The following is a 22,674-nucleotide window of genomic DNA, read 5'->3' on the forward strand; positions in this document are numbered from 1 at the left end:
GAATTAATTAAATCCACTTACAATAATAAGCACAGCCTCTAGAGCTATGTATTTTACAATGTAATAACACTATATGGGAGAATTTACACACTGTATTGCACAACCAGTCAACCAGGGTTTCAACATGTTTATAATAAACCAAATTTCGTGAAAATCGGTTCAGATTTAAGTGAGTTGCAGTAAGAGAAAGTTTGGTAGACCTATCTCCATACACAACAGTACTAGCCAGCCGGCAGTGACCTCACCAAGATGGCGACGAAGTTGAGGCATCGCTGAAATGGGCCGAAGCCGTCAACAAGGCATCTAATGTATATGATATCTATGGGTTAGCCACCCATCCTCTTACAGTCTACATTTACATTTGCATGATAGCAAACATAGCTAGCAGAGGCTAATGTTGGTGCTGACAGATTTTACATCTGTGAAATTCAAAAAGGATAAAAAGTGGTATGTGTTGAAGACTGATTAATTCAGATAAATAAATTATGTTTAAAACAAGTTTACAAGACATTCATGAAGAATATTAAAACTTTCAAACTTTCATCTTGTGCACATCAGCAAGGTTTACATAACATCATTCACACACAGACACACAAGTAAACATAAAGCAAATAAACTACCTTGAGTGCATTTTGAGCGTCACTGACTGTTGCACTGTTTTGCTCCAGTAACTCCGTCACTTTGTCCAGGCCAGAGCCCAACTCTGCCACTTGACGAGCCAACTTCCGAACCGGGTCGCTCTTCTCCATGAGCTGCAGAATAACCACACACACACATTTAGATAAATATAAGAGGTTTCGCAGAGATAGCTCATGCAACGTTAAGGATGGATTCCTGTTTCCAGTTACCTTCTCCTCTTCTGTTTGTAGAGACAGTTCAACTTCTTGTAACCTTCTGCTGATATCAGCTGGTATCTCAGTGTACCGGCTCTGAACACCATCCACGATGCGCTTTAGTTTGGCTTTCTGGGAGGACAGATCCTTCCTGAGCTCCTGTCAGAGTGGAAATGCACGAGAATAAATTCAGAGGGACCGGAAATATGAAAGCCAGAGACTGCAAGATGGGGTCAAATGTTTAACATTAAGCCCCTCATTTCCAAATTTGTTTAACTAATTTTCCAGTTAAATTGGTCTGTAGCTGCATCTGACAAAAACTGGCCATTGAACAAAATTCTTATTTCTCACTGATGCTGTGAAGGGCTTCTAAGCAACTCCTGACATTAAAGGAAACATATTTTAAACATAACATGAAAACATGAACAAAAAACCCTCTTGAGTTTTTGTTTGTCACTATTTTGCTCGTGAATAAAATGTCATATTTTTTGTTTTTCTAAATGTCACCTGAACTGCCTTTTTACAAATCTCACACTCCAGGTTTCAAACTTGGACTATAAAGCATAAAAAAGAAGCTGACCTGTTGTTTTATTGGATTCGAGCAGGCTTCCAGCGCAGGAAGAAGGTCAAACATGTGTCGCTCCAACTCTTCTATCTCCTCTTGGACCTGCTGTCTCTCTTTCTCCTCTGCCTGAGCCGCAGCTACCACCAGCAGGTTTCTTTCTTTTAAGCTGTGGAGCACATCAGCACCTCAGCATCCATGACATTAATGAGTAATCGATTTCATCATGTATATCAAAATCAAACAAACCCCACCTCCTGACATTCTCTTGGATCTTCACTAGTGTTTTGCCCACAGGTCCGGGGCTGATGGGCTCCTGGGACCTAGATAAGCTCAGGGCGTGCTCCAGTCGATGCTCCAGGGAGGCTAAGGCCTGCTGCTCCTGCTCCAGCCCCGCCTGGTGTATCTCAGCCTGAGCCAGAAGCTCCAGGGGCTCCTCTTGAGTGAAGCTCACAGTGGCGGAGTCAGGAACCTCGGCTTGAAGACTGGCCAACAAGCTGCAGCACTGCTCCATCTAAACAAAAGAATGGAATTATTCCTCAGTATATCTGTGTCTTACTTTGCTCTGTCCTTTACGGCTTGTTTTTGATATAAACTGTAAACTGTGAATGAAACTGCATTTATTTATTTGTTTGTTTGTATTCATTTATACATGTTACTGAACATTAGGTTATATTTGGATGCAAAAGCTGTAAGAGGATCTGTTGTTGGTAAAACTCACACTTGTAGTGATGTCCTTCCATTCCTCTCCTCTCTGTTCTGTATGTGCCATCAGTAGGCCGACACCACGGCGTAATGATACCCAGCGTCTCCAGAAGGCGCCCAGCTCGCCACCCTTTCCAACCCCACAGCCCTGCATCGGACATCCAGCTCTCAGTTCTTCTATCTTACCAGCAAGGCTGCGAAGATCTTCCATCAGAAGCTTATTGAAGAGATGGAATGAAGCTCAAGTTAAAATCTGAAGCAGGCAGCATTCGTTTTCTTTTACATATACGACATGTCAGTCAAAATTTCCAGTGTATTCCTATGAAAATGGTACATGTGCTACTCCAAACTGGTAAAATAAGGAGTAAGAGTCACAGCTATGCTTTTAAGTCATACAGGTGCTTTAATAGCTAAATCCATCCATCTGACCAACCAATAAACCTGATGATTGCACAAGAGAAAAATTCAGGAAAGGATTTGTCCTTTAGTGTCTATGAATATTTGTAAAAAATCTCTGGTAATCCATAGTTGGTTGGTAACCCATCCATAGCTCTTCGGTCCATATTTCAGTCTGGACCAAAGAGGCACCCATAGAGACATGCTGTTAGCATTGCTAAAAGCTAACCGTTGTAAACTGTCAAAGTCTTCGACCTGCAAGGTTCAAGTAGATCCGATACATGTAGACAAATGTATACTCAAACAAATGCTGCATCAAACCTACTTTGGCTCTTTTTTGTTGGGCAACACATTTGTCATACGATGTCACTTGTACTGCGGCACAGTCTGAAAGCTTGGTTTCAAGCCCTGAAAGACGCTGACGTATGTCTTCATGGCACTTCCTGTGGCTTGGCCCACTTATTTCACACCTGTGAGAAATTTGGCTTTTAAATGTTTCATTTAGAAAAACAAAAAAATAATCACAACAAACGCTATGCCGAAGCACTTCATTGAGGTGAGAACAACCAGTACCTCTGCAAGGACTCCAGCCTGAGCTGGGCTTGGGCCTCGAGTATGGCTCTTCCCACCAACAACTGACTGAGGATGCTGATGTGAAGCTGCTTTGGGCAGGAGAGGCAGGGTTGTTGGGGCACCAGGTCTGCAAGGTGGCTTATATGAGCCTGAAATCCATCTTCAAGGGCTTCTAGAGCCTGCTGGGTCTGTCTTTTCTCCTCAGTACAGTCCAAAAACCCTCCGGTAGCTGATAAGAAGGTGGATTCAGCATTATGAAGGAAGCCTATTGCTCCTTGAGCAGCCCACTGGTAGTCTTTCAGGGATTCTCTCGCCTGGCATAAACTCTCCTGTTGGATACATGTTACATGATCAAACATAGTTCAGATAAAACAACACAAAAATATGAATTGCAAAGCTAAAAATTCTCTAAAAATAGGCTGTATTTTTTCAGATCATTCATGCTTACCATTCGTAAATGGCACTCTTGCATGGTTGCATCCCTAAGAGAGTACAGGTCCTTGTAGTTCTTCAGGTTAACCTTTTCTTTCCGTGCCAGACCTTCCAACACCCTCATCCCAGACTCCATATTTCTCCAAATAACCCAATTTCTTCTAAGTGCAGTATCAATGGCTCTTTCATCTGGATTTACTGGTTCGGCTTCCGCCAGCTCTGCTCTTGTTGTTAGGAAAAGCTCTTTTAAGTTGGGAAGCTCGGAGGAAAACTGCAGACCTCGCAGAAGCTTGGCCTCTAGCTTTTTGATATCATCTGTGACAGAGAACTCCCAGGAGACTAAAGTTTCCACAGTGTGGTGGATCCTCTGCCTCTCTGCATTCAGCTCAGATGGGTACAACTCCTGAGCTACAGCCTCCAATTGGTCTGCTGCTTCTTGACACTGTGTCTTCAACAGGGGAAGCTCAACCAGGAGTATTTGGCACAGTCTGAACCTCTCTACCACACTTATTGTTTTATCTTTGGCACGCTGGATTTGCTCTTTTGTAATGTCTCTAGATTCCTCCATTTGTCTCCTCAGGTGCAGATATTTGTCTTGCTCAGTAGCATTAATAGTCAGAGCTTTGCATTGGTCTTGCAGTTCCCCAATGGTGCTCAGCAGGGAGCTTCGCTTGGCCTCCTGGCAGTGCTCAAGCTCTTGTGCTTGACATTGATGCTCCATTAGCATGTGCTTCAAATGTGCAATTGTTGAAAGGGTTTCCTGTGTTAAAGGGAATCTTTGCTGCTCCACATCGGTGGAGATTTGCTTTAAGCTAGCCTGGATGGTGGCTAACTCCTCATCTGAAGTGGTTCGCTCATGAATCAGCTCCTCCAATTCCCAGCTGGCTGCTTTCTCATGAGCTAACAATCCATCTAATTCTGTCCAAAGGCCTGACAGTCTGTTGACAAGGTAGCGGCTCTCTCCTGGACTCAACCCTACAGCTATTTCCTTGCAAATTTCTCCCATTGCTTCCACCTGTTTCAGTTGGATTTCGATCTCCACTGTGGCTGATTTGTGACTTTTTAGCTTGCTCTCCAGCTTTCTGATGTTAGCTTTTGAGACATTGTCAACATGGGTGCAGGGATCTCTTTCAGCATGTGTTTCTGCTAGCCAGGCATCCATGCTAGCGAGCTGGCATAAAAGTTTCTCCCTCTCCTGCAGATTTTTCTTCATGGTATCAAGAACATGATCCAAGCTGTCAGCAATGGCCTCATACAGGTCTTCTACTGTCTTCAACACGTGATCACTTTCCTCCTTTTCCATATCAGAGACTACATCTTTCATATGCTCAACTTCTTCTTGCATCTTGGATCTTCTAAACCAGATATCATTTTGGAATTTCTTCATCTCAGTAATCTGAAAACGAGCCTCCTCTGGGAAAAGAGCTAACTTTTTCCCAATAGAGATGTGGTTTTCTGCCTGCTTGGCCCATATAATCAGGTCTTGTAGTTGCTTGTTGATCTTAGCAGAAGAAATGCTGCCACAGCTGAATGTGGAAGTGTCAAACTTACCCTTGGTGACATTTAGCAAGGACCCCAGTTCCTTAAGATTACGTCTGATCTCGTCCTTCTCTTTCTGACCAAGAGAGAAATGCACAAGAGCATCTGACTGGGACTGTAAGTGCAGATAAAGCTGGTTGTACAGCTTGAGGTCTGTGGTCAGACAAACATATTCTAAAGCACTTTTGCTGTTGTGGCTTTGAAAGTCGGATTTCTGGAGAGCTTCAAGCTTGGCTTTAAGCAGTTCGGCCTCTTTTATTAAGAGAGAGGATTGAGAGGTGGAGCTTGAGGCGTGCTGCAGAGCTCGTTTGATACTTCCTTCTAAAAGTCTCCATTCTTCCTGGACATCTCCAAGCTGGGCAAGAAGAGCACCTGAACTCTCAGCGTTGCTCAAGTGGACCGACAACTGGCTACCTAACTGGAGGAGCCCATCTATCATGTCTTTTTTCTGTACCATGGTTTGCAGCAGGGCGTGGAGTTTGTCAGCCTGAAGAGCGCTGCTTCCTAAAGTATTTCTGAAATAAAAAACAACAAATGAGTGATTGTTTTGTGTATCAGGTACACAAAAAATACAATTAAGTTGATGATAACTTAATTGTATTAACTAAGCTCAGTTTTAAATCAGTTACTCACAAGCTCATTTTGTCTTTCTCAGTGGCTACAACCTCCATAAAAGCTCTGGTGATCTTCATCTGTCTGTGATACTGTTTGACCTGATCAAGCTGTGTTGCTTTGACCTGCGCTGTGGCAGAGGCATCCAGCAGTGCAGCACAACACTGTCCTTCAACTCTTCTCAAGGCCACTGGGTCACAAATCCTTGCACTGCTCATGCTTTTGATAGTAGCCACTTGCTCCTGCACACAGCGCCTGTAGTCCTACAGCGGACAGAACAGACATGAGATGAAATAATTTTGATAGTACAGCTTAAGAGTGACAGGAAAAGTGTAGAGAAAGGAGATGATATGCAGCAAAGAGCTGTGGGTTAGAACTGAACCCTTTTTTTTTTTAACATTTCTACATTTCAAATTTTGTGAGAAAGATACACATTTACATTTTACTTCATTTTACCTTATTTAGAAAAACATTCAGCTACAACAAACTGAAGTGCTTTGCTAAGTATATTTGACATAAAGAAGGAAAAGAGGTAAACTGAAGTGCAAAATACCTCTGCCTCCTGCAGTTGTTTGGCCATTGCAGTGACATCGAGTCGTGCTGGTTGGTAGCGACATGCCAGAACTTTTTGGACAGTTCGTACCAAGCGAATCTCTGGTTCACCAGGAGAAGACTTCAGGTACCAGTTTAAATCAATGTGTGGTGTCCGCTATAATAATAAACAATTTTAAAATAGTGGGGAAACTGTTGTCAGTTATTCTGCTTGTTTTGTTTGACCAGTAGTCCAAACCCCCAAAATGATCGATTTACTATCTCATAAAACAAAGAAAAACAATCAAATTCTCACATTTTTAGAACCTGGTATTAAGAAAATGTTGGTATTATTCCTTGAGAAGTAAATTATCTGATCATGAAAATACAGGTAAAATGAACAACATTGATCTATCTGCAATGCAATGACCAGAAATAACCAGAGACCGATAAAATTGCACACATTTGTTTGGTTGTTTCTTTTAGTTTTCTTCTTGTCAAGGTTATACGTGTCTTCATGATGAATAGTCTTCCAAAGTCAAACAATATCACACTTAGCACTGAAAATAAGAGTCAAACTGTGGCACCACAAGTCACAGACTGTATACTGTGAGTAATTAGACCCACTGATGACCCTGCAGGAAATCATTGCATGTCACCGGTCCATCTTGTGGATCTTCCTGTCAGCAGCATCATGGGAATATATACAAACATTGATCAAAACATTGCTGCTCTTATCTGTTCACTGCTTAACAGATAAGACTTCTTGCTGTTACTGGACCCTCTGAGGGATGCAGTTATGTTTAAAGTCTGAAATCTTTCATTTCTGTGTCTAATAAACAAACTGTGTGCTACTAAACGGAACACATTAGTGCCATTAACAGTGAATAAATAACCTGTGTTTTTAAGTCCTTCAGTCAGCTCAGAATTTAAACTTTTGTACACACACACACACACACACACAGACTTAAACAAATCAGTGTATTAACTCACAGCAACATGTTTTGCAACAGTAGATCTAAATGAAAGAGGTGCAGCAAACTGTTTTTTATTCCATAAAACAAGTTGATACTCACATTTATTATGTTACTTCTTTCCACCAAGCTCTGGATCTCAGACAAAACATCCTGCATGGTGGACTCTTGTTTGTAGGACTCTGTTGATCCACCTGTCGCCTCCCAAGCCTGCAGATCAGCTTCCAGACCCGGCGCTGTCCTCTCAGGCTCCATGCTTTCTTGTCTCTGACGCTACAAACACATAAGACAGGGGTGGTGTCACATTTAAGCGTCCTCCTTCCCCGTGTTTGTCCACTTATAATAACAGAGCTTCCTGTTCTTTCCCTGCTACACAGTGGTAAATACTACTATGTTGCCGGTGGCCTGGCGAGTCAGTACAGTTAACACAAGAATGTGCCTGAGTAGGGAGCAGTCTGCCCCGAGGGAGAGGGACTCTATTCATCTATAACGTGCTTCCTCCCTTGCTTCTCAAAAGAATTAAGTGATCTGTTATAACTTGGGTAGACAGGGCAAACACCAAAACATGACATGAACTGCTAGGTTACTGGATTACAAACAGGGGAGGTGCCTTGTGAAATATTTTCGGCATGACCAAGATGTGTCTTGCAGCAGGGTGCAGGTAGAGCGGGAAGAGAGTTTGAAAACATACAGCAAGCTTCTGATTGGTTTGGGGGGAAAACAGCACAAAAAAGAATATCTTATATTGTTGAAGTCAAATATTTCTGTCTCAGAAGAAGAAGTGTCAACATTTAGTTGCATATGACCAATGTAACAACACCCTTTTAACACCCTTTAATAAATCTAATTAGCGGCCAAATAAGGTCAGGAAATTTACGGTTTCTTAATTACAGATATTATGGTACATTTGAAGATGCTCAGCATTTGTCCTTTGACACAAATGTCAGCTATTTACAGCGAGACGGAGTGCTGTTATTATTGACAATAATGACAGATTATCCTTGTGAGAAATTCCTCAATCCCTTTGAGCACCATGGCTTGTATTTATCAAAACACATCTAATGACTGAGGAGCAGTGAACGCATCATCAGCATTAAATCTAGCACATTTGCAGGAGGCAAAAAAATAGTATCAACAGTAGTCAAGTAGTAATGTGTGTTTTCTTTCCTGTCTTCCAGGCAACTGTCTTATTCTTTTTTTACTGGTATTAAAGGCAGATACTTCCTTTGTTTCTGTGGATGTCAGTGCAAGTCTAGCTGTCTATTTCTGCCTCATCATCTTTATTGTTAGCCTGCTTTCAAACTCATTTCTTATCTGTCTTAGGAGCTAATGGAGGCTGAGCTGGTGGATCATTCCTGAATGGGTGTAACTTTCCATGCTTTTTTTTTCTTCAAGAAAGACTTTGCTCCATCGTCCTCATCAAGACTGAGAGTCTAATGTTTGAGTGTAAGTTATATGTAGGCCTGTTTTCATTGTTCAACATGCACTTTTGCGTTTTTGTTGCATACTGTAGTGCATCATTGTTTTGTGCAGTTTATGAGTCATTCTGTGGAGGAATCAAGGCAATATGCTACATGGATTTCATCCATCTGTCACGAGAAAATACAGCCCACCCTCACCCAAAAAGTGGAAGTGCAAGCAGCTTATTGCTACCCATATTTAAGTTTTTTGTTGGACAGCAACTTCCAGTCAGATGACCTAGTATAAAGAGCAACAAAGTCTGCACAAGGTGGGAGATATGTGTAGTGGATGGATCAAACAAACATAGGACTTTCACCCAGGAGACCAGGGTTTGTGTTAGGGATGCACTGAATATTCGCTAACCGAATATATTCGGCCGAATATTGCAAAAAAACACACATTCGGTATTCGGTGGAATAAGTTAAAGGCAAGGCCGAATAATAGCGCCGTTTTGATAACGCAATCAAACGGCGTGCCGTGATGGGCGGAATAAAATGTCGGTAGTGTGGCGATCCGTCCGTCACGGCACTCGCATTTGCGACTAAAAATAGTTTTGAGCGAGCAAAATAGGCTTAAATCATTCAGCACGCTGTGCGAGCAGCCTACAGATTTCAACCAGCAGCAGAAACGAAAGGCAAATCCCATCGGTTGTGGGTTGAACAGGGGTCACAGACACAGACAGTAACGTTAATGTATTCCTGTCAAATACGGCAGCCATCGGCTTACTGGCGACGGAGAAGTCGGTTCCAATAATATCCTCTTCTTGGTGTCATGACTGCCCAGAAGTACCTGAACAGCCGAGCCAGCCGAACACAGGTATGTGATGTGTCAGAGGAGAAACGAGCCTTTCACATTTCTCTCTTTCTGGCAGTAACGGCCCACAGACCTCACCGCACTTTAGGGACTGTTCATTACTTATGAAGGGACTGTTCTTTACTTGTCAGGGGAGGAGGGTGGCTGGTTGATTTTTATTTTATTTATTTATTTTATTTTGATCCCCCCTATGTTAATCACTGATTGGTGCTGTTTTTGAAGTATGAATAAGTCAATAAGTAATTTATTCCACTGAAATGTCATTGATGTATTATAGAAAAGTGATTTATCTTTTCATAAGTGACAAAAGGCACATCTGCCTCATTTTCGCTGTGGTATCGTGATACTACTCAGAACCATGGTATTACAATGCAATTAATACATAAGAAGCGGACTTGTTTTAAGCCAAACCATGATCTTTTATCTAAACCTAACCACACAGTTTTGGTGAGAAACTGTGGCTGTTAACCACATGTTTAAAACTGGGACCATTAGTACTTGCGTCATTTTAGGACAGTTGCAAAAATACATTTCTTTCCACTGGATGACCAATGTTCCACAAAAAGAATGTCAAAACTGTATGACTGGACTTGGCAAAAGTACAACACTGAAATGCCACATAGTGGGAGGAATAAATAAACTAAAAGCAAGTTTCAGCTAAATTTAGGATTGAATTTAGGATAAAATGTCACCTTCTCTCACATGAAGGTAAGATAGGGGAAGAAGAGTGGTTTGTAAATGTCAAAGTAGACCCTGTTTGATAAGTGCAGTTTAGGAAAAACAGGACTGTGGATTCAGCTGGGACATCTGGGTCTTCTGCCAGCAGTTTTTTTTTTAATCATTCAACAAGCTCAAAGTTTTATTACTGTTTTTAAGACTTTGTTGCTCTAATGATTTTAAAGGATGTAATCACAGTGTCCCATGTTTGAGTCCAGCTGAAACCTTGGTTGAGTGTCCTCTTACTGTCTCTCTCTGCCTTCTCATTTCCTGTTAGCACTCCATTATGTTGTACTACTTCCACTGTGGCTTAAATAGCCTTAGCATTTAAATTGTTTTCAGTATCAGGTTACTTCTTGATAAATTTGAGAGGTCAATGAATGATTACCAGGATACATTTCCATATTTTCCTCTAGTCTTTGGTTGTTTTAGTGATTTGCTCCATAATGTGAACTCTTTATGCCTTCAGAACAAGTGTAAAAATCACTTTCTGGTGGAACTGACAGAGTAAACAAGAAAACAATGCTTTGTTTTGGGGATGCACAATCCAGAAATGTTGGAAACCACTACCTTAAAAGACCAGTGAAGCAAATTCTGAGAAGAAGGATGATTCAAGGAAGCAAAAGTAGGAAACCAATTATTTTTAACATGACATCTACCTGTTTCTGTGTCACCTCAGTGTCCTCCAGCGATGCAGCTACCTTCCATTCACTTTCTTCAAACAGCGGCGTAGCTTTTTCTCGTCTTTTTGGCCCTTTTAAAAGTTTGGACTCCAGGTGTTCAGGGTCACTTGCTTCTTCTGTTTTTTCTCCATCTGCCACCTCCAGCTGTCCTGTACCTTTGCTCTGTGCAGTGTCAGCAACATTCATTTGTTTATTGTCACCAGCAGGTATTTGTGTTGCGGTTATGGCATCTCCCTCCGCAGTGCAAAAGACTGAGCTCATTGTTTGCTTTGCAGCGTGACAGAAATCTGTCGTCTCCTCTTGTTTGACATCCGGAGATGTTGTTTCTGCTGTGTGTGCACCGGTGAGCTGACATTCAGCAACAGTGCCACATGAGCTGGAGGAATTCAACACCTCACTGTGCATCAATTTAGGGGTTTCTGACTTTTCCTTGCATGATAATTCGGCACTTGTGGATTTTACCCCGTCCAACTCTGTAGTTACTAATGCTGAGGGGTTTTCTGGCAGCGAGTGTGTCACTTGAGACTCATTTAATGCATAGCTCTTTAAAGAATGATTTTCCGTGCCTGTTTTATCTGATTCGGGACTCGCCAATGTTGTAAGAAGTCCAGATTCCGTCTCAGGAATACTTGAAACTTCTGTGAGCTTTGCATCACAAAGCTCTGCCCCCTGTGAACAGCTGAGAACATCTGGTCTGCTGGCTCCAACACTGTCCTGTGGCTTGAAATCAGGCAGCTCTATGTCCAACACTGTTGTATACACTTTATCTGAGCTCTCACTGATATCCTCACGGTACTTCTCAGTTTCTGGGGCATCGGCAAGTGGCTTTGATATATCTGTATCTGCGACTAGATGAAGGCTTTGAAAGTCTGATTCAGGACTGTTTAAGAGTCCAGAATTTTTCTCAGGAATAGTTGAAACTTCTGTGAGCGTTGTATCACAAAGCTCTGCCCCCTGTGAACAGCTGAGAACATCTGGTCTGCTGGCTCCAACACTGTCCTGTGGCTTGAAATCAGGCAACTCTATGTCCAACACTATTGTATACACTTTATCTGAGCTCTCACTGATATCCTCACAGTATTTCTCCTTTTCTGGGGCATCAGTGAGTGCTGTCGATGTATCTGTTTGTGCTGCTAGATGAAGGCTTGTAAAATCTAATTCAGGACTGTTCAAGAGTCCAGATTTTTCCTCAGGAATAGTTGAATCTTCTGTGAGCGTTGTATCACAGAGCTCTGCTGCCTGAGAACATCTGAGTGCATCTGGACCGACACTTTCGTTTTTCTGCATGTCCTGTGGCTCTATGTCCAACACTGTTGAATACACTTTATCTGAACTCTCACTGACATCCTCGCAGTATTTCTCCTTTTCTGGGGCATCAGTGAGTGCCTTCAGTGTATCTGTTTGTGCGGCTAGATGAAGGCTCTCCAAGTCTGATTCAGGACTGGTTAAGAGTCCAGAATTTTTCTCAGGAATAGTTGAAACTTTTGTGAGCGTTGTATCACAAAGCTCTGCTTCCTGAGAACATCTGAGTGCATCTGGACCAACACTTTCATTTTTCTGCGTGTCCTGTGGTTCAATGTCCAACACTATTGTATACACTTTATCTGAGCTCTCACTGATATCCTCACGGTACTTCTCAGTTTCTGGGGCATCGGCAAGTGGCTTCGATATATCTGTATCTGCGGCTAGAAGAAAGCCTTGAAAGTCTGATTCAGGACTGTTTAAGAGTCCAGAATTTTTCTCAGGAATAGTTGAAACTTCTGTGAGTGTTGTATCACAAAGCTCTGCTCCCTGAGAACATCTGGGTGCATCTGGACCAACACTTTCAATTTTCTGCGTGTCCTGTGGCTCTATGTCTAACATTATTGTATACACCTTCTTTGGGGTCACACCGATGTCCTCACAGTGTTCTTCATGAGCATCTGTGACTGCCTTAAACGTCTCTGATTGTGCTGCTAAATGCTCAGACACACTTTCAGGGTAAGAAAGAGGGGTGCTGTCTGGCTTTGTCCCTGGGGATCCAACCAGGGGTGTGACACAGTGTGCTGAAGTGATTTCTTTGGTGTTGTCTTTGTATATAGTTGACTTAGAGTCCTGGGTTGAGGTAGTGTCTTCCTGCAATGGTTCAGATTTCTTTAAGTTGAATGTTGGTGGAGTTGATGTTAAAAGTTGTGATTTGAAAACATCCGCTGCAGATGAGAACTGCTTAGGGACATCTTCTTTGTCTGTTTCCAGTGGGCCTTTAGTTTCAAGTTTGTTGTCATTCTGATCACTTGAAGAGTTTTCTTTGTTGTTTATTGCTGACGGAGAAGCAGGAGGACACATGGCTGTAGTTTCATCAGCAGAAGCCAAGTACGGTGCATCACTTTCGCTGCTACAAGTTTCTTCAACAACTCTGCCTGGCAAATCTTTGTCCAACTCCACTTCACAATGACCTTGACTGCCCTGTGCAACCTACCAAATTGAGCACAAATATTAACCACAAAATCCTTGTATTATCAGTTATAGTATTGGATGGTACAGTTCTGTGAATTTTTAGAAGCTCACCAGGAATTTGGATAAGGTTTCAAGTGCAAGTGTGCTTTCATTGAGAGCAGCTGAGGCCCTTTTCTGCAGTTTCTTTGTCACTTTTTTCCCCAGACGGTATAGAAGAATATCTCGTTCTGACAGCAGTTCACGAAGATCTTGCTGAAGTCTCAAACCCTCATTCAAAGCCGCCTGCAAGAACACAGACAGATACATAAACTCAATAAAGTAGATGTTTTTACAAGTGAACTATACTTCAGAATGTCATTATTCAAGGTTATTACAGTTTATCCTGGGGGGAACATGAATGTCTACAAACAACCTAAAGGCAGTCTATCCATTTGCTGCTGAGACATTTTACTCAATACCACACATATCTACCTCATGGTGGTGCGAGAGAAAAAGCCATGGGATCACCAAAGTCATTAGGATTCGTCATCTGGAAACCCTGAATGTTTGTACAAAATTTTGTGCCAATCTATCCTGTAGATGTTGGGATATTTACAGGACATGTGAACATTTTGACCTGCTGATGACACTAGATGAAAAATCAAGGGATCATCAAAGTAATTAGGATTCATTCTCTGGGCACCATGAATGTTGGTACAACATGTCATGGCAATCAATCTGATATTTGTTGAGATATTTTCTTCAAGAATGAACACCAAATCTAACTGATGCACTAGTTAGATGTACAAGTTGCTAAGGTGCATAATGTTGCATTTTAAGATTAATAAAGAGAACTGAAGAAACCTCTTGGATGAGAGGTGAAACGTCTTCAAGAAACTCCAGCAAGTCCAATTGGCTACGATACAGCACTTATGATTACCATGACCTGGATGACTGAGAATCTTCTCCAACCACATTAACAAAGGGTTGTCATTTTATTTCACAGACATCAGCATAATAATGTACATAATTATGACTATAATGACGAAGACCAGCAGAACAGGAATAGCACAGTTGGAGTGTAGCTTTCAGAGACCTTGGCAGCAGCAGCTGGTAAAGCTGATGGAAAATGAGTCCCAACATGTTTCTGATCTTTACTAATCCCAAAAAGCAAACCTTTGACAAAATTAGTCCCTGTGAGGACTGTTTATTATGTTCACAATGTACAGCCTCTTGTTGTCTTATTCAAGAGCAGAGGATGAACCGATGGCATTTTAAAAACAGCTCAACAACAGACCGTAAAGTCCTGCTGGGTAAAGAAATCAAGGGTTTTGTCTAAGGTAGATGTAGCAAAAGGTAGTAGTGTTGGTATTAACACAAAGTGCAAGGATTTGATTCCAGAAGTTCGAGACAACAGACAATCGCATCGTTTTTAAAAACTTCCTAGTCTTCACTGTTGCAAAATTTAAAAGTGCTCATGTTGGATGAGACTGGCCATTTTCTACATTTTTTAAAGACAATAAAATCCATCAAAAGATCAAATAGTCCACAACAAATGCACCATTTAGGTCTCTTTGAGTAATATTTGCTAAAAACTGCAGTGCCCAGCTATTTAAGGAAACTACAGAACCTTTTAAAGATTAAAGTATACATTTGTGACCAGTTTTTACAGATTTGAATCGTCAGCAGGAATCAATGGGCTTGAGGCCGTGAGCCACAGACAGGGTGGGGATGTCTTAAAGTATTAAGCCACAAGGAAACCCATTGTTGGGTTTGAACTTTTTATGGTGTGTAACAGAAAAAGACAACCTGATCATTTGAATCTAACTGAATAAATGAGATTGAATTGTTGATAATATTTACTTCTGTTTTTGTTTGAGGACAAAAGAACATTTTTTAAGTTTGTTATATAAATGTGCATATTCGTTAATATTCTGAGCATTCATGGACAAATGTAAGGACACGTTGGTGAGTTGTACCTGGCTGTGTGATGATGGTTCAGCTCGTACTGTTTGACTCCACTTCTGTAGCTGGCTGATTAGCTGTCTCACCCTGTTAGCAGTGTTTTCAGCACACTCCTGCTTCTTTTGTAGAAGAGCGGACGTGATGCTACGGTGAGAACGTGAGAGAGAGAAAACAAACAAGTTTGGGAAAATGAGTTTAAATACATGGAGCCTTTATTCCAACCCTTTTTTTAATAATTACATTCGAAACCCTAACCCTAACCCTAATCCATCTTACTCCTTCAAGAACTCTGCCATAGGTCCAGAAACCTTTGACTTTTTTTTTTTTTTTTTTAAAGAAGAGGATTCTCTGCCAAATTTGTGGCATAAAACAATTTAATTTTGAGCTGCATGAATGTCCATTTACCTCCATGCAGGTCCCTGATAATTACATAATGAGGTGAAGTACCTGTTAAGGTCTTTAGCAACAGCCTCAACAGTCAAAGTGACTTCAGCATGCAGCGGCTCTTGAGAGATGCCCAACTCTCCAGTCTTCTTCAGGTCATTAACTCTTGCAGCCAGCTCTGTCAGCCTGGTATCACAGTCCTGAGAGGGACATAAATGCTTTGTTAATGCTTCTATATTCCTCCATGAACTTGTTATACACTGTTAATTGGCAGCATTATAAAGGATATTTCAATGATACCTGTAATGTGTACCACTGCTGTTTAAGCTGGTTGGTATCAGGCGAAACTTCACAGTTCCCACTCAGATTTTCAGCCAGATCTTTCAGAGTTGTTTGCACACAGGAGATCTCTTCCTTCACTTGCTGGACTCTCAGGTTCCTGTTTTCTGTGAGCAGGGCCAGATGTTCTCTGATGCTGCTGTCTAGTGCCCTCTTGTGGCTTTGGAGGTTGCTGACTTGCTGGGAGAGGCTGGCCTGGGCCTCTGCTGTTAGACTAGCTGTGATGGAGTCCTTGAGTGTTACTATTTGTAAAAGATCTTTTTCTATGTCGGTTACTTCTTGTAGCAAAGCCTGAAAAGTAGAAAGAATAACAAATAATGTTCTTATAAAGAGAAATACAATAGAGGTGGCCTAGTGTTGGAAAATTCTCCATCCCCTTAATGCAGAGGGAATATGAAAAAAAAACTGTAACATGGTATGATTTATCAGGTCAGTTAACTTAATGAACCTCACCTCCAGAGCGGGTACATCAGTGATCAGTCCAGCTGAGCTTTCTTCCTGGGCTTGACAGGCTGACATCCTTTCCTGAAGGGATGTCAATTTATGGCGGCAGTCCTGCAGTGACTGGCCAAAATGCTCCTCATTACACACACCTTCCTCGAGGCGGGAACACACACCCTGTGGACATTTCAGGCAAACCAAGTCACAGTCAGAGGGCTTATGTATCATTTCACAGACTTACTGTGATTATAGTAAACCAGTGGTTCTGACATCCCTATCAGATGAGCTCAAGTATCACTTCGACTCAACAAATCCAAATGCTCCAAATATGTTAATCTCAACGGATATTTAGGTGGATATTAACGCCACATGAAGTGAATTTTTTTTAAAAATATTTTTAGGTAGTGGGGAGTGGAAATTTGTTTTGCTCAGGATTTAAAAAGGGGAATGGTAAACGTGTAACTCTGCCACATGAGACACCGTTCATATTAACTGTAATTTATTTTACTGTAATTTACATTGCACATGAGGAATTATGTTTGAGTAATCATTTAGGTCTTGTAAGTCCTGTATCTAATACTGATAATCATTATGGTACTTATCGAATCCTGTTTCTGATTCTTTGGCATTTAAAAAGGTAAAGGAGGGCAGAATATAAAAAAAATTGTTGATTATGGTGATGAAGATGTTCAGCTATAAGACCACTTTGAGTGGCAGAGGGTGGACCTTTTATCCATTTATCCATTACTGGTAGCTAATGCTGCACATTTCAGCCTTTACCTAATTATTTAACATTTTATCCATTACATTTTGCTCACTATTTCAACTGTTTACATATTATTTTTGGAAAATAATTTCATTGTTGTTCTATTACTTTGAGCTAACTCTTTGAACTGTCAACTTTTGGACTTTCTTTCAACTGTTAAATACCTTTATCTAATTATAGTATGTGTTTTTATATAATTATTTACCTGTTTTTATATTATTCTTTTTTTTATAGTATTATTATCATTATTATTATTATTATTATTATTATTATTATTATTGTTAACTTTTTTTTAGTTTTTCCATTACTTTTGGCTAATGTGTTCACTTGTTTTTCCAATAATTTAATTAATTATTCCACCTGTTTATCTTCTACTTTTAGCCAACTATTTCACCTGTTTTCACTTTTGGTTTCAACTGTTTATCAAAAACCTTTATCTAATTATTGTGACTGTTTTATATTATTTTTAGCTAACAATTGCACTGCTTTTCCATTAAATTTAGCAAATGTTTTCACCTGTTTATCCATTAATTTTAGCTAACTATGTCAAGCTGCTGACTCGTTTATACGTGATATAAAGGACAACATGTTGGTGCTACAACTCTCAGGTTAATAAGAGGTGTGTTTCAGCAGTAGCTTGCCGGTTACTGTGACAGTAACTATAAAAAAGTTAATATAATAAAGACCAGCATCACCAATTTGCAATGTTATATAATTACTATTTGTAATGTAATTTGTAATCATATTTGGATGGTGATTGTCATGCACTCCCATGCAACTGCAGAAGTACAAGTACCCCTGTTTGGGAATCACTGTGCTAAAACAAGCTTATCACTTGGACATGAAAAGTTTTACCTTCACCTCCTCCATCAGTGATGACAAGCAGGTGTCCACCTCAGCCGAGGAGGGATCGCCGGTGCTGTCGGTTTGTTCAGCCAGCTCTGTCCTCTGCTCAGCCAGGCTGGTAAGAGTTAATTGCAGGGATTCAGCCTCATCCTGCAGCTGATGGGCTACAAGGCAGGTTTGTCTGCGCTCAGAAGTGCCAGGCCACGGGAATAAAGTGGGGAGCTGAGCAGTTCTGCGCTGCAGCTCCTCCACTTTGCGGCAGGCCTGCTGTTTTCCGTCCAGGTAGGAGGAGGTGAGGTCTGGATCAGGTTGTAGAGCACTGGTGGACCAAGAGAAACAAAGAGAGAATAACAGAGCATTCTGAATTACAATACTACTACAACTTCACAGGCAGTTTCTGGATGGAGGTGGGTCGGGTGTGCTTTGACCCCACTCTGATGAGGGTGCATTTGGGGTGCGGCTTAGCACGCCAACTGAAAGTCCGTATAACAAAGTGGGCTGGGATGAAGGATAAGCCAGAGGAATCAAGGAGTATTTCTATTGTAAAGGGTGTGCTGGTTTTATATGGACGAGGAGTGTTAGAAGAGCAAGTTAAAGGTTTAGGTAGGTGCTATGATGCAGCTCTTAGTGGAAGACATTAAGAGTACAGGGACATTGGACCAAACTCAAACTGTGTGGCCCCTGACAGTGTATGATGAACCCATTTCAAAGGTAGGGAAGATATAGAGAGTTGCTGGCCCCACTCTGCCTTACATGATATTTTGGAGCTCCCTACAACCAGTTTAACAGAGTTTAAATTTGCAAAAGCAATACTGAAGATGGTGCTCTAGAAGTCTAGGTATACAGCAGTATGAAGTACAGAAAGAGTAACCCTAGGAAGGCAGTTTTACAGGCCCAGGCAGGGAGTTTGCAATGCAGGTACAGCATGGGTGTGGGGGGGTTTGGACTCAGCATACCACAGCCTACTGTACATGGAACAAAGCACCAGCAGTTGGCAGGAGGAAAGAGGGTGTAGAAGAATTTCAGAGGCAAGGAGAGGCTGCTAGTTTGACAAGAGCAGTCTCGTAGGCAAAGCAGGGCCGGTGGATGAGTTGGGAAAATGAAGAGAGGGAGAAACTTAGCTGGAGGGGAGTAAATCTTGGTAAATGGACAGGCGAGGAATCAACAAGTCCTGTATGTTGCGATGTAGCTTAGGGGTGTAAGAAAATAATGTGATATTATGTTTCGTGATATTGTATTGATTTTTGAAAACGCTGTATCGATTTTTAATTAACTTAATTAGTTTACATGCAAGGAATGTGTTAATGTAAATTCCTTTGCCCCAGTTGCCCCATGATGTTGGATGTTATAATCGACATGACAGTTTTCCTAAAATTAGGTTCAACAAAATAGCACTCTACCTCCATGCTTTCAGTATTGCAATATCAGCGACTCTACAGGTGTCAGAAAACTGAATGTAATGCTTTTTAAGACAAGGTTTAATTGAATTCAAGACCTTATTTTTTAGATAAACCCCAATTTTACATATTTAAATACACACAGCAGGTAAACATCAATACATATTGCACTTCTGGTCTAATACAGATGACAGTCTTAGGTAAAAACGGTTTCCTTTAGTTTAGATAACCAGGTGCTGCTTTAATTAATCTAACCATTACTTTCTTCCACACAGCAATGTAGCAATTTCTCTCTACAGGTAAATATGACAAGTGCAAAGTGAGCAGGGTTAATGAAGTATAAGCATGTCCCAATGGGTAAGAACAGAGTACAGGGTTATGTGTTGACAGAGTGTGTTATCTGATGCAGCATAATTTGAATTCAAATTCAAATGTAAGACTGCTTAATGATTTTCGGGACCTAATATTTATTAAATTGAATTTAAGACATTTTGAAACTTTTAAAGGACGTGCAGACACCTTAAATATATCACATTATCTTATCGTGATTCGTATCGTATCACCAGATTCCTGCTGTTACACATCCCTGCTATAGCTTTACGTCAGGGGTGTCTCAACAGTCTGATCTGGCTCCACTCACCTGTGACAAGGCTGACCTGACTGGAGGAGGTCCTTCCCCTGCTCCTCTGCTTCCTCAGTGGTGTCCTGAATGTCCAGTTTTACGTTGTCCTCATCACACATTTTGTGGCTAAGACAGTCTCCAGTAACCCTGAGCTCTTCGAGACGAGCCTCCTTCTCTGTCGTCGCACTCACCGCAGCCTGAAATTTTATTTTTACATATTAGTCACGCTGCGATCACACTGATCTGTCACTGCAGCAGCTGAATAGTGAGTTGCTGATTGTCTTTTTTTGTCTGCGCATACAAATCCGCCTGCCAAAATGGACACTCCTTATTGGAGAACAAGTAGAAACAGGTGAAAACAAACAACTCATCTGTGTGACCACGCCCTTGTACAACACTACACACTACTGCAACAACTGCCTTCTTAAAACTACATGAGAACAAAGTAAAAAAATACTTATTTGGAATATGATATCATTAATTTCTCTCACCGCAGAATGAAGGAGGCACTTGGCTCACATGTGATTCAGACTTGAGGAGTTACGGAGATATGTAAACAAACTGAGCAGCTCAGTCAGAGTAGGTAATGTGTTCTTACTTGAGCATGGTGAAGTTTCTGCTCCACACCACTCTGCATACTGAGAGAGTCATCAGCTCGTCTCAGATCTCCAACCCAGGATTGAGGGGATTCCCTGCTCAGAGAGCTCTGCTTCTCTGTACAGCCATGCAGTCTGCTGGTTTGAAAGTTGTGGTATCGTTGCAGCAGTTTGCTGCTCTCTTCCACCACAGCACACTGCCGAAGTGTGCTCCTCCGTAAGGAAGACACAAGCTGATGGAGGGCCTCTGTCCTCGCCCTGGACAGAATAGATACAGGTGATGGTGAGCTCACTTATTCCCACTTTCAAATGTTAATGAGGGGACTGAGAATGACTTAGATGTACCAACATTTAATCAATAGTTCTGTATTAAAGCAATGTATCAAAGTATGAGAGAGTCTCTGCATCATCCAACTTGGAGTACACACTTATAACTGCACTGCTATGTGTGTAACATGATGCTGCACTGTATTAAAAGCTTAAGCTACAGCAGTCTACACCAATCCTTAACCCTCCAAACAGTGTACTTCCTCAAGGTAATGTGATTATGTTAAATTTAAAAACATCAAACACCTTTTAAATCTTCCAGCTCCTTCATTATCAAAAGAAATAACAAGTGGGAATAATAATGAGTTGTGTCATTAATTATTCCGTGATCTCCAGCCAGCCTTTTGCATGACAACAAACAGTCATGTAGTTAAGGATGAGTCAGTCGTCTCTGGGCAATAACAAGCTATACAACCTCCATCATTCCTGACTCATCACAATCACAAGAAGAAAGTGCTGTTCAAGCATGCTGGATTACAGATTATTACTACTTTCTTCAGCCTTCTGCACATAATTGAACACATTTACATTAACGTTATGATTTAGTTTTTCTATCTCTTAGAAGCTTTTGATACAGTTTGACCTCCAGACCTTCGTGCACGATTTTCATATTTCCACACATAGATGGACAGCACACATCTGAAATCAGAAAGCAGTTTACCTTTGTTGAAGTGCTTCCTCTTGCAGGAGACTAACGTCCTCCTCCTTCGCTACTCTTTCCTCAATGCTTTGCAGCCATTGTTTCAAATGTTCACCCTCCCTTTGCAGCCTACAACACACACACACAGCAGAAATGCAGGCATAGGCATGACAGACACCAGTACGTACAGTGAGCACAATACACTGTAGATTAAAGTGACATCATGAGAAATTGGTTCTGTCGCAGAATATAAAAACAGACTTCATAAAACAAGTTTGACCTGTATGAATCCTTAAGATAACTGGTACTCACGACTTGTGTCAGTTACAGAGGATAAGTCTGGAAATATTCTGTATTAATTCTTCTGGATAAAAGAAGTATTGTAAGTATTACCAGTATGTGGCTGAGACCTCCAGTGTTGTGCAAAAAAAATATAAATGAACCACACTGTTGCACTGGGTGACACGTTCCGTAATTACAAATAACCTAAGCACTCTAGTTTATATTGAGTCAATCCCACATTCACTGTCGCAGCTGCTGTAAATGTTCAATAACAGGTCAAATCTGTAGCTGCAAATACAGCCCAACAAATGCACCATTTACTCATGTTTAAGTAACGTTCGCCAGAAACTACACTGCCCAGATATTTTAAGGAATGATTCAGCCTTTTAGTAAAAATAGAAGAATATATTTTTGTGATCTGTTTTTAAAGCTTTGCTGCACATTTTCAGTTGCAACACATGAACTTCTGCTGAGTGCCACAAACAGACAGAGGATGTCTTAAAGTATCTAAAGACAGACTAACACATTATTGTTTTAAAAGGATTCGCTGACACAAATAAAAATACAGAATTTCGACAACCTTATCCTCTAAATCTAGTTGAGGTATAGTTAAACAGAATTATGAGTCTTAATACCCAGCACATCAAATGTAGATGTTTTTTTTGTAAAATATAATATGTTTAAAAACGTGAAAAAGTAAAATAAAAGTGCAACAGAGCACTTAAAAATGAGTTTGTGGTCAGACCTTCATCTGCTTTCATTTAGCACTGTCTAACAGAGCTGCAACTAACCATTAGTTTAACTGTCAATTAATCTAACGATT

The 22,674-nt window shown here is 41.0% G+C and overlaps 1 protein-coding gene across 11 annotated transcripts in view; it reads right to left on the reverse strand.

Moving 5' to 3' along the window:
- Positions 1–22,674, reverse strand: part of syne2a (spectrin repeat containing, nuclear envelope 2a) — a 108,689-nt gene that overhangs the window by 58,393 nt on the left and 27,622 nt on the right. For all 11 annotated transcript variants that reach the window (XM_078173918.1, XM_078173925.1, XM_078173919.1 and 8 more), the window contains 21 exons: positions 21,591–21,698; positions 20,605–20,860; positions 20,025–20,203; positions 17,997–18,306; positions 16,388–16,552; positions 15,896–16,225; positions 15,659–15,795; positions 15,226–15,355; positions 13,379–13,549; positions 10,808–13,285; positions 7,260–7,430; positions 6,206–6,361; positions 5,674–5,915; positions 3,518–5,555; positions 3,070–3,398; positions 2,822–2,966; positions 2,117–2,317; positions 1,650–1,909; positions 1,414–1,564; positions 849–992; positions 621–752 (listed from right to left, as the gene is read on the reverse strand). In XM_078173918.1, the coding sequence (XP_078030044.1) occupies positions 621–752; positions 849–992; positions 1,414–1,564; positions 1,650–1,909; positions 2,117–2,317; positions 2,822–2,966; positions 3,070–3,398; positions 3,518–5,555; positions 5,674–5,915; positions 6,206–6,361; positions 7,260–7,430; positions 10,808–13,285; positions 13,379–13,549; positions 15,226–15,355; positions 15,659–15,795; positions 15,896–16,225; positions 16,388–16,552; positions 17,997–18,306; positions 20,025–20,203; positions 20,605–20,860; positions 21,591–21,698 (8,233 nt within the window). The remainder of the gene's footprint in view (positions 1–620; positions 753–848; positions 993–1,413; positions 1,565–1,649; positions 1,910–2,116; positions 2,318–2,821; positions 2,967–3,069; positions 3,399–3,517; positions 5,556–5,673; positions 5,916–6,205; positions 6,362–7,259; positions 7,431–10,807; positions 13,286–13,378; positions 13,550–15,225; positions 15,356–15,658; positions 15,796–15,895; positions 16,226–16,387; positions 16,553–17,996; positions 18,307–20,024; positions 20,204–20,604; positions 20,861–21,590; positions 21,699–22,674) is intronic.

The sequence above is a fragment of the Epinephelus lanceolatus genome, chromosome 13 (genome assembly GCF_041903045.1).
Source record: "Epinephelus lanceolatus isolate andai-2023 chromosome 13, ASM4190304v1, whole genome shotgun sequence".
Lineage (NCBI taxonomy): Eukaryota > Metazoa > Chordata > Actinopteri > Perciformes > Serranidae > Epinephelus > Epinephelus lanceolatus.